Genomic DNA, 12,269 nt, shown 5'->3' on the forward strand with positions numbered 1-12,269 from the left:
CAGCTAAAGTTTTGTCTAATTTCCTTACATGAAATACAATTGGTACCAAAACAGTTTATCTTTTTGCAGAACTTTTAAATATTTTCATGGTTGAGGTATATTTTTTACAAATGGAGTAGGAAATTAACCTCCTGTTCTGCTTTTCTGGTCTCTAATCTCTTGCTCACTTTCTTCAATGCTATTACTTACTGATCCCCACACCCCATCCCCTGCCACTATATACAGTATTCTTATACTCATAGACATTAAAGTTCTTGCTCTTTCTGTGCACCAGCATAACTTCTGATGTTTTAGGCACAGCGGCTGATTAACTCCACCTTGCCACTTGATGGAAGACCTGTGATCTGATTACACTTTTATAATATGAATCTCCTGGAGCTGTCTTAATTACAAATAAATGCAGCATCCAGCAACTCCATTCACAACTGGGATTTTCTACTTCTAAACTTAAATCTTTAATGACACCAAAGTTGTGATGCAGTCACACCCTTGGTCAGATATATGGGATGGGGAGAAGAGTGCTTCTAATCATTTGCTTCTAATATAATCTGTTTATTCTTTGAAAGAGTTAAAATGAAGTGTTTCTAAAGCTATTGAGTTTTTCCTCCAGAAGTGACATCGTAGCCTACCTGCTCCATTTCACTATAATCATTGTAAATTCCACTAATGTAGACAAAGGTTTAAAACATGTTCAGCTGAGAATTTTCAAGTATCACCTGGCAACACTGCTGTTGGATTACCCTTGGCTCAAAAAATAAGTATATAAATAAATTAAACATCAATTTTCAAATAAAAATGTCATAGCTCTTAGAATTTCTGAGTTGCAGATAACAGGCTATAGACCTGCATAAGTGTACTGGACTGTTGTGGCCAGTCTCTGCACACACTCCTCCATTTCAAGCAGACTATCAGTCCTGTGCTATCCACAAGACGTGATATTGTCATAAGCCTATTTCTCAAAAGGATGATGTCACCAGTATGTCACATTCATAATTACAGCTCTGCTAAAAATAACTCACAGTCACATCAGATTCACATCAGTGCCAATAAACTTACACCATTCTGATATGCTTTGTATTGGCGTCCATACAATATAATATCACTGTGGAAGAACATTCTGGGATTGACTCCTTCAGTAAATAAAGTGTTTCAGAAACCCATTTCCTCGTTCCCTCTAATAGCTAAGAATGTCTATGCTCATTTTTAGATGTTTTCCATATGGATCCCACGCAAAATGAACACTACCAAAGTATAATAAGTAGGAAAAACAAGAATGATTTTCATTTATTGCTGGTCCAGTTTGGTTGTGCTCTTTAATCTGCAATTATATTACTTACTATGTATACACTCTACTTGTGGATGCTCCCATTTTCCATCTGATAAACAGCGGACAAGAGGAAGGTGGCGCTGTCGAAAACCTTGCTTGCACTGGTACCTCACTATGGAGTTTACTTCATAGCGGTCTTTTGTCTTTCCAAAGACTCTGGCATTTTCAACGGTGGGTGGTGCTCCACAAGCAACTGATCAAGAAAAGGAACTTTTTAGTAGAGAATTCATTGTACTGGCAGCTTATATTATTTCAAGCCAATCTATTTTTTCAAACTTTGGCAAGAATATATGAGCCTATACCTGTGTATTGCAGGGAGCACATGCAAACAATGTGGTAGTAACAAAATGATCATCAGTTCTGATCCTACAGATTGCAGAATAGCTATAAGTACAATTACCTCCCTCAATTAACAAAATGAAATAAACACTTTTAATCTTAATAAGAATGTTGTGGTAATGAGGGTTGGGGATTTAATTATCTCAATGTAAACATGGAAAATGAAAAAAAAATAGCAGAACACAGAAACTGGAGTTCATAGATGTAATGAAAGCACCAAAGACAGGAGAAATTTAGTATTTCATAATAATAATGACAGAACTATAGAGGAAAGAAGTAATCATTAAAATCCGGTAACCATAATTTAATAAGCTTCAAAGTACAGGTACAATATTTGGACAGAGACAACTTTTTTCTAATTTTGGTTCTGTACATTACCACAATGAATTTTAAATGAAACAACTCAGATGCAGTTGAAGTGCAGACTTTCAGCTTTAATTCAGTGGGGTGAACAAAACGATTGCATAAAAATGTGAGGCAACTGAAGCATTTTTTTAACACAATCCCTTCATTTCAGGGCTCAAAAGTAATTGGACAATTGACTCAAAGGCTATTTCATGGGCAGGTGTGGGCAAGTCCGTCATTATGTCATTATCAGTTAAGCAGATAAAAGGCCCGGAGTTGATTGGAGGTGTGGTGCTTGCATGTGGAAGATTTTGCTGTGAACAGACAACATGCGGTCAAAGGAGCTCTCCATGCAGGTGAAAGAAGCCATCCTTAAGCTGCGAAAACAGAAAAAACCCATCCGAGAAATTGCTACAATTTTACGAGTGGCAAAATCTACAGTTTGGTACATCCTGAGAAAGAAAGCAAGCACTGGTGAACTCAGCAACACAAAAAGACCTGGACGTCCACGGAAGACAATGGTGGTGGATGATCGCAGAATCATTTCCATGGTGAAGAGGAACCCCTTCACAATAGCCAACCAAGTCAACAACACTCTCCAGGGGGTAGGCGTATCGATATCCAAGTCTACCATAAAGAGAAGATTGCATGAAAGTAAATACAGAGGGTGCACTGCAAGATGCAAGCCACTCATAAGCCTCAAGAATAGAAAGGCTAGATTGGACTTTGCTAAAGAACATCTAAAAAAGCCAGCACAGTTCTGGAAAAACATTCTTTGGACAGATGAAACCAAGATCAACCTCTACCAGAATGATGGCAAGAAAAAAGTATGGAGAAGGCATGGAACAGCTCATTATCCAAAGAATACCACATCATCTGTAAAACATGGTGGAGGCAGTGTGATGGCTCGGGCGTGCATGGTTGCCAGTGGCACTGGGACACTAGTGTTTATTGATGATGTGACACAGGACAGAAGCAGCCGAATGAATTCTGAGGTCTTCAGAGACATACTGTCTGCTCAAATCCAGCTGAATGCAGTCAAATTTATTGGGCGGCATTTTATGATACAGATGGACAATGACCCAAAACATACAGCCAAACCAACCCAGAAGTTTATTAAAGCAAAGAAGTGGAAAATTCTTGAATGGCCAAGTCACTTACCTGATCTTAACCCAATTGAGCATGTATTTCACTTGTTGAAGACTAAACTTCAGACAGAAAGGCCCACAAACAAACAGCAACTGAAAGCCGCTGCAGTAAAGGCCTGGCAGAGCATTAAAAAGGAGCAAACCCAGCATCTGGTGATGTCCATGAGTTCAATACTTCAGGCTGTCATTGCCAGCAAAGGGTTTTCAACCAAGTATTAGAAATTAACATTTTATTTCCAGTTATTTAATTTGTCCAATTACTTTTGAGCCCCTGAAATGAAGGGATTGTGTTAAAAAAAATGCTTTAGTTGCCTCACATTTTTATGTAATCATTTTGTTCACCCCACTGAATTAAAGATGAAAGTCTGCACTTCAACTGCCTCTAAATGTTTCATTTAAAATTCATTGTGGTAATGTACATAACCAAAATTAGAAATAAGTTGTCTCTGTCCAAGTATTTATGGACCTAACTGTAGCTCAACAGAGTGCATATGCAAAAACCATAACTACTAAATGTAATCTTTGTACAGCTACTGTACATCTGTGGTATAATTCTGTTCAATAATTCTTGTATAACACTCAGATTGCTTAATCCCACCTAAAGCCTTAACCTAATGTTCTGATATTTATTATGATTTTCGCTGTGAATTTGTTGAAGTAAAATATAAGCTATTTAACTACTTTTATTAAGGAAATTCTGTATGATTCATTAATGTGGTTGTTACAGGACATCAGTAAAATTCATGTGACTGTGTGCCTTTTTCTCTGAGAAAATCCATATTTTATTTATTATTCTAAATATAAAAGGTTTATCTTAATTGGTGGTTCCAAGGTATTCCATCGACCATCAGTGTAGGTGTATGAATGAGTTTACTCTGATGAAGTAATTTTCCAATTAGGGTTGATTACGGCCTTGCACCCAAATATATATATATATATATATATATATATATATATATATATATATATATATATATATATATATATGTTTTTCAGAGATGAGGATTATCTGAATGATTAGACAGTCCACAAGTATGAAGAATTATATTAAAAAGAGGACACTGAGTAAGTCTTGTAAATACAGTGTCCAAGTTTTGATAGAATATGCACTAATTTAATATTGTGAAAAACTAGTAAAACTACAAACAGCAGAAATTCAGGGTGCTATATATGATTGGTGTCAATGTTTTCAGAATTAAAAGTTCAAGGTGAAAATGTTCTTTTACTGCCTAGAAATGTGAGCTTTCAATTTGCAGTATTGCTCTTAATGTAATTACTAAAAATGATTTCCTTTATATTTTATCAATATATAAGAAATCAGATAATTATATGTATTCTTGACTTAGTGTAGCTTTCATTTTAATTCTACTGTTTTCACTGGACCTTGTATATAACATTCTGTAGACTTTGCCACTACAGTTTCTGATGATATTTTGTGTCAGATCTATTTAGTTTATTTTGTAATTGCGCTCTTCACTGACTATTGGCTCAGAACGCTTTAACAAGTTCGCAGGTAAAATACAATCATAAACTTTCTGAATTACCAATTAAATAATGCTTACACATAAAGATACAGATTTGTTTAAAAACACAGTAAAACAAAGCAGTACCAAGCTGATTAATATAAATGAACCTACCAATATCTCCATTAATATTATCATTGAATTATGGCCAGTTAATAATGGAGGAGTGGAAAACAAAATCTCCAGTCAGAAGCATTCCTTGAGAAAATAAACCTCTGGGGACCCCCAGTCAGTTTTAACTGGTGATGTTAGTCACAATCACAGTCTCTAAGACTTAGGCCAACTGTCCATTAAAATCAGGAAATATCACACAATTGGTATGTTATGCAAAGAATGGCCTCCGTAGTATATCAGCTACACTTACTTGTTCCTTTTTTGCACGTGAAGGGCAGATGATAGTTACATGGGACATCATTCCACTGTCCAGCCTCATGCCAGATCATTACAACACAGTCTTCTCCAGAGCTGAAGTAGCTATCAGGTTGACTTGGCCTCCAGTTGTCATATTGCTGTAATAAATATATACACAAAACGTTTTCTCAGTTTCTTTGTTTTCTTTTTCTTTTTGTATCTCTATACCATAAATAAAAACTAACTTCATTACTGTTAAAAAGATTTTTACTAATTTTGTTTGCTTGAAAACCTTTTTATCACATACCACTCCTGATACCTCATTCAGTTTCTGCCCTTATTCTCTCACCTATTTTCACTTCATAGCCCTCTTCTTTCATTATATCTGACCCTTCATACTTCAGCTTCTTCACCTTTTAAAGATATGAATGGGCACTTTGCCATATTAACAAATTCTCCTCTGTCATCCAGCTATAGTACTAACAATGACCTCTGATTTTCCACCATGAACTTTCAAACCTGCCTGCTCCAATGTCATTATCCCTAAACTGCCCATCTCTTTAATGCTTCTACTGACTCTGCCATGATCACAAGGCGATAAGCATAGGACAATTTCCAGAGTGCACAACGTGTGATACCCTCATTAAGCACATTAACCATAAAGATGTAAACCTGCTTACACATCAAACATTTCTGTTTTTCCATATGCAATTCTCACTGCTCTTGCCAATACCTTTATACATTATTTGTATCAGTCTAACCGTTTTTCTTTTCCTTAAATACCAAAACACTGCATCCCTTAAGGCTCCATAGCTTTTCATTTTCCTTCATCCAAATTCTCCTGAATTTGCTGCATGATAAGTACTATTAATAATAATAATACAAATCTTTTAATTTATGATTATACTTATTGATACCGTTGTCCTGTCATTGTCCATTTTGCATGTTATCCTTGTGCCTGCATGAGTGTTCCTTCAATATTCCCAAAGGTGTTCAACTTGGATATTTGGTGACTGTTGACTGGCCTTAATGTGAGTGCAAGTGTGTCATTGAGCGGGCTCAGTGATAGGCTGTTACTCTCCACCATAATATAACATTCCCAAATGCAGATTTGGGAATGTTATATTATGTTATCATGCATTTTCACTGATACATAAGAAAATTTGCATGAATTGTGTATATAAGATTTGTTTTAATAATATCTGTTTTACTGTAGGAAATTTCTCATTTCCTACTTTAGCTCAGCAGGTATTATACTTATGGGTAAGAAGTGAATTTTAAAGGGGATAAAATAGTTTTTTTATATAACAACTTTCAGCTATACACTACATATAAAATGTATTGGTTTACATTGATTACTGCAGTCAGAATTGAGAAGGCAAGATCAGGAAATCTTTTCTTTTTTTTTCCAAATTTAATTATTGAAATATTTTTTAATAGTGTGGTACAGGCAGTGGGTGAGAAGATCTATTAAAAAACTAATTAGGGCGTTAGCTTTGTCCACATCCCCTTCTAGCACCTGAGCCCTGGATTGCTAAATCCAGTAATTATGCTCAGTCCAGTCCATTCCAGACATCTTTCATTTTATTCTGAGTGAGTATGTTTTATTTTATTACTATTACTATTACTAATAATAACAATAATTAAAGTAACTTTTATGTAATTGCGACTTGCAAGACACTTGAGGACACATAACAAGATAAAACCATAATACAGTACAAATAAAAGTAAATAAGTAAATAAAATAGAATACACATATAACAATAACTAGAAAAATACAATAAAACGAGTAATTCAAATAATTTAAAAGATTTTATGGCACTGAGAAGGAAATTTTGAAAAGGTGAGTTTTAAGGAGCTTTTTTAAATGAATAAAGAGAAGCAAGAGTATGGAAGTGGGTATATAAAGTAAAAGAAGGTCTGAAGGAAAAGGGTTGACTGGTGAGTTGGTGCAGGACTGAGCTGTATGGAGAAGATCAGTCAAGCATAGCGACCCCAGACAGAAGTGGAAAAGAATGATGAGGAAGTAGAAGACCAATAATAGAACCAAGTACAGATGGTTGAAGATTTTTCTGATTGTGAAAAGAAAAATATAAGTATGATTTGTCTTAGATAACTGGGTTGAGATATATTAAAAGCTTTATTATCAGAGACTGGAAAATCAAAAACAGTAAAATTAGAGGGAACTGACACAGAGGAACAGAGAAGATCAAGTGTGTTTTTTAGAATGAGTAGAGAAAGTAATATGCTAAGCAATACCATGGCACTCTAAAACAGATAAAAAGTAAGCAGCAAAAGAACAACCTGGAGTCAACATGAATATTAAAGTCACTAACCAGTAAGATATTTGGAGAAGGGCAGTAGCTGAAAAAAGAATTGATGACAGTTCAGCATAAAACAATTACATGGTTTTAGGAAACAATGAACTGCATTAATAAAGAGAGGTTGCAAGCCTAATAACTGGATCACAAGATATTCAAAGAATGGATAAGATGCTAAAATAGTGTGCTCAACTTAAAAAGTTAGTTATGTAAATCACAGCAGTACCCCCATTGTGTCCTGATTCACAGGGCTTGGAAATATGTAAAAAATCCATGAGGGGTCACTTGATTCAAAACAAAATAATCATTGTGCAGTTGCCATGCTTCAGTCAAGCACAGTATGTCCAGTTCCTTCTCTTGAATGAGCTTGTGTTACACTGAAGAGAAAAGACATTAAGCAAAGCTGTTTTAAAGGTAGTCACAGAATTAGCGCGCCAGACAGCTTTTGCAAGTGGGCAAAGAGAAGTTTGACCAGTCAGTGTTAATGTTGCTGCCGGTAGTTAAATATTTGAGATCCACAATGAACATAACGTGGATGCTGAAGAACACCCAGAAACTGCCAAATTAAAAACAGTGGGGACTAATCTACAGTACCCATTGAGCAGCAAGAGTTTTGGGATTAAATATTTCTTCAGCATTTTAATTGATCTCCAGCAGTTTGTTATCAGAAGGTAAACAAAGAATAAACCGTAATCCAACAAGAGGACTCACTCCGACCAGACTAATTTCTCATAAGAACAACACCAGATCCAAGGCTCAACCAGTGATTACATTTGAATAGCCACCAGCAGACTTCAACAAGTACAGCAGCATGGAAATGACCAGAGTCTTGAAGTTGAATGAAGTCAGTCTGACAAACAATTACCATATATACTCACGCATAAGTTGGATCTTGAAACCCGAAAAATCGATCATAAAATCAGACCCTGACTTATATGTGAGCCCATTCAAAAATGCGACACTTGATTTTTTATTTTGTTTTACATCTTCTTGCCTACTCCAATCTTGCATCAGTTTCTCAGATGCATCAAATTTTGTAACAACATCACAGTTACCAATTTCCTATGCTACTTTAACAACATTTAATTTAAAACCAGCTTCATATTTTCTTATGATCGAACTGTCCATTGTAGATAAGGGATGCTCTTACGATAAAGTTGTATGAGGGTGTGAGATACATAAAACACAAATCAGTGCAAACATTGCTTTGGAATAGTTCGGGTATTACCGTGTGGTCACGAGTTTTCCGCATTCGACTTATACGACCGACATTATAAAATACCAGAAATTATACTGTAAAAACAAGTCCCGACTTATCCACAAGTATATGCGGTAATAACAGAATTTTTCAAACAAATGGTAAAGTTCTTGGAATTAACCTTCTTAAAATAATAATAACTTATATTTCTGAGTCCTTGAAGCCTTAATTGTTATTGGGGCCTCTTTGCAACCAGCAACAATGTTTGGGTAACCTCTGTTATTTTCTTCAATGGCGTTGTTCTATGATATTTCACCACAAACTGTTTTTTTTTAAATTTAACCATTACATCTCAGATTTTGATTTACTGAATTACTGTACTGGATTATCTCACATGTAAAAGTCGTTGGTGTGAATTAAAATTTCCTGTTCCTTACAGTTTTCAAGTTATGAGGGGATGAAAACTAAAGTCACTTCTGAGGCCCCTTCCAGGATTAGGGGCCTGAAGCTAAGCTTCATAAGTTTCAGAGTAGATCCACCCCGATTCCAAACTTTGGAAGCTTCCTTCCCTGTACCTAACTTTTTTTATATCTTATCTTCTGGTCCCTTATTCTTTGCAATCTGTCATTTTCTGTAACAATACAATAATGTAATATGATGTTTTGTATTTTCTATGATTTTCTTTTCCAAAATGGGTTAATAAAGAGTTGAAAAAAATGCTGTAAAGGAAAAAAACAGCTGTATAAGGTTTATAGGATTAATGACACCAATGTGAATTGTAGGACAAATGAGAAGATGAAGGTGACCATTAAGAAGGATATTAGGGAGGCTAAAGGTGCAGAGGAATATAGCAGATAAAGTGAAAGGTGACCCCAAGAGATTCTTTCCACATTTTAGTCGTAAAAGAAGAGTCAAGGATGGTGAAGTACAGTAGGAATAATAAAGGAGATTTAAAAAATACAGACAGTGAAGTAGTAGATGCTCTAAACTCATATTTTTCTGAGGTCTTCACATGTGAGGAAGCAGATAACATCCCAGAGGTAAAAGGGACTACTAAGGAGGTACTGAAGGATTTGGAAATTGTAGAGGGAGAACAACTGCTTAGATGAAATACGCTGAAATCAAACAAATCATCAGGACCAGATAATAATTATCCCAGAGTTCTTAAATAGGTTAGTGAGTACATATAATGTATAAACCTTTGATGCATATTTTTAATAAGTCACTCACTGCACACTGGTGAAATACCGAAGGACTAGAAATGGCAAATATTATCCTGTTATATTAAAAGGGTGAACGGGCAGTTCCAAGCAACTCTAGGTCAGTAAGCTTAATGTGAATAATAGGTAAATCAAGGAAAGGAATTATTAAGTATAAAATTGAGAAACACATGGCAAGAACAGGAGTTTTACTGAATGGTCAGCATGGGTTCAGAATAGGGAGGTCATGTTTTACCAACATGCGGAATTCTATGAGGAAGCAACAAAAGGATATGATCAAAGTGGAGCATATGATATCATTTCTCTTCACGTTCAGAAAGCATTTGATAAGATGCCACATGAAAGGTTGGACAAGAACCTAAAAGAAGTGGGAGTTCAGGGTATTGTTTGTAGATAGGTGCAAAATTGGCTCAGACACAGGAAAGGGTGATGGTGTGAGGAACCATTTCAGAACTGGTTAAGAGTTGTGTTCCACAGGGGTCACTACTAGGACCGCTGCTATTTTTAATATATATGAATTATTTGGGGCAGCACGGTGGCGCAGTGGTAGCACTGCTGCCTCACAGTAAGGAGATCTGGATTCGCTTCCCGGGTCCTCCCTGCGTGGAGTTTGCATGTTCTCCCTGTGTCTGTGTGGGTTTCCTCCGACAGTCCAAACACATGCAGGTTAGGTGCATTTGCGATCCTAGTGTGTGCTGGGTGTGTGTGTGTGTGTGTGTCCTGTGGTGGGCTGGCGCCCTGCCCAGGATTTTTTCCTGCCTTGCGCCCTATACTGGCTGGGATTGGCTCCAGCAAACCCCTGTGACCCTGTGTTAGGATATAGCGTGTTAGAAGATGACTGACTGACTGACTAAATTATTTGGATAGGAATATAAATAATAAGCTGGTTAAGTTTGTAGATAATACCAAACTAGGTAGATTGTGAGATAATCTAGAATTTATTGAATCATTTCAGGGGACTTGGACAGCATACAGGCTTGGGTAGATTTGTGGCAAGTATTATATGTTGGAAGTAAAATTGTGAGGTTTGAATACACAATGGGAGGTCTGAAAAAAGAACAGTACACCCTATGAGAAGGATTTAGAAGTTGTAGTGAACTTAACATTATTAACTGCCAGACAGTTTTCAGAAGCCATTCAGAAGACTAACAGAATATTGAGTTATATAGCACCATGTGTAGAGTACAAGTCAAAGGAGGTTATGCTCAAGCTTTATACGCACCGACGAGGCCTCATCTGGAGTGCAGTTTTGGTCTAAAGGCTAAAAAAGGAACATAACAGTGCTAGAAAAAGTCCAGAGAATAGTGACTAGGCTGATTCCAGGACTGCAGGGGATGAGGAAACATTAAAGAAGCTGAGTCTTTCAGTTTAAGCAAAATAAGATTAAGAGGAGACATGACTAAAGTGTTTAAAGTTGTGAAGGGAATTAGTGATCAGCTGTTACTTTAAAATGAGTTCATCAAGAATAAGGTGACACACTTGGAAACTTGTTCATTGTAAATTTCTCACAAACATCAGGAAGTTTTTCTTTACACTGAGAATCATAAACACATGAAATAAGCTACTAAGTACAGTTTTAGACAGTAGAACTTTAGGGATTTTCAAAACTACACTTGATGTTACTTTAGAAGAATTAAGTGGATAGAACTTGGGAGCTTTATTGGGCTGAATGGCCTGTTCTCATCTATCCATCCATCCATTTTCCAACCCACTGAATCTGAACACAGGGTCACGGGGGTCTGCTGGAGCCAATCCCAGCCAACACAGGGCAGGAACCAATCCCGGGCAGGGTGCCAACCCACCGCAGGACACACGCACACCTAGCACACACTAGGGCCAATGTAGAATCATCAATCCACCTAACCTGCATGTCTTTGGACTGTGGGAGGAAACCGGAGCGCCCGGAGGAAACTCACGCAGACACGGGGAGAACATGCAAACTCCACTCAGGGAGGACCCAGGAAGTGAACCCGGGTCTCCTAACTGCGAGGCAGCAACACTACCACTGCACCACCGTGCCGCCCCCTGTTCTCATCTAGATTGTCCTAATGTTCTTAAATATGTCCAGTCTGCTGAATAAGAAGGGTGCTACATATGAAATCCTTGAAAATGAATTAAATAAATTTTACTGCTGTGGTGGTAAGCCGGAACCCTTACCCGGTCGGGACATCCTGAGTGTGGAAGGACCTGGGGAGAGATTATTTTCAGGACAGTTTCTCCATCCGGGCTGCCAGTGGGCAGCCCTCTTGGTTTTCAGCAGGGCCACGGGTTATGAGCATGGGAGCCAGGGGGTGCATGGACATTTCCAGGGCCTTATTTGGCCACACTTCCACCACACCCGGAAGTGTGGCCAGAAGAAGTTTGTGGGACACCGGGAGTCCTTCCGGGTGCTTTATAAAAAGGGGCCAGTCCCCACCATTCTTTGGCCAGAGTCGGGAGGAGGAGGAGAAGGAAGGCAAAGCCTGAGGAGGAGTGGAAGCGGATGGACTGGCGGCAG

The 12,269-nt window shown here is 37.4% G+C and overlaps 3 protein-coding genes across 3 annotated transcripts in view; 2 read left to right on the forward strand and 1 right to left on the reverse strand.

The window, feature by feature from the left end:
* LOC114667855 (hyaluronan and proteoglycan link protein 3-like) overlaps positions 1-10,739 on the forward strand; it is a 56,229-nt gene extending 45,490 nt beyond the window's left edge. The window contains exon 5 of the transcript XR_007933810.1: positions 10,728-10,739. The gene's annotated coding sequence lies outside the window, so the exon portion shown is untranslated. The remainder of the gene's footprint in view (positions 1-10,727) is intronic.
* LOC114667240 (EGF-like repeat and discoidin I-like domain-containing protein 3) overlaps positions 1-12,269 on the forward strand; it is a 742,682-nt gene that overhangs the window by 239,089 nt on the left and 491,324 nt on the right. The window lies entirely within an intron of this gene.
* LOC114667233 (aggrecan core protein-like) overlaps positions 1-12,269 on the reverse strand; it is a 208,133-nt gene that overhangs the window by 2,638 nt on the left and 193,226 nt on the right. The window contains 2 exon segments of the mRNA XM_028822446.2: positions 1,338-1,520; positions 5,047-5,191. Of these exon segments, the coding sequence (XP_028678279.2) occupies positions 1,338-1,520; positions 5,047-5,191 (328 nt within the window).

This window comes from Erpetoichthys calabaricus, chromosome 17 (assembly GCF_900747795.2).
Source record: "Erpetoichthys calabaricus chromosome 17, fErpCal1.3, whole genome shotgun sequence".
NCBI lineage: Eukaryota > Metazoa > Chordata > Cladistia > Polypteriformes > Polypteridae > Erpetoichthys > Erpetoichthys calabaricus.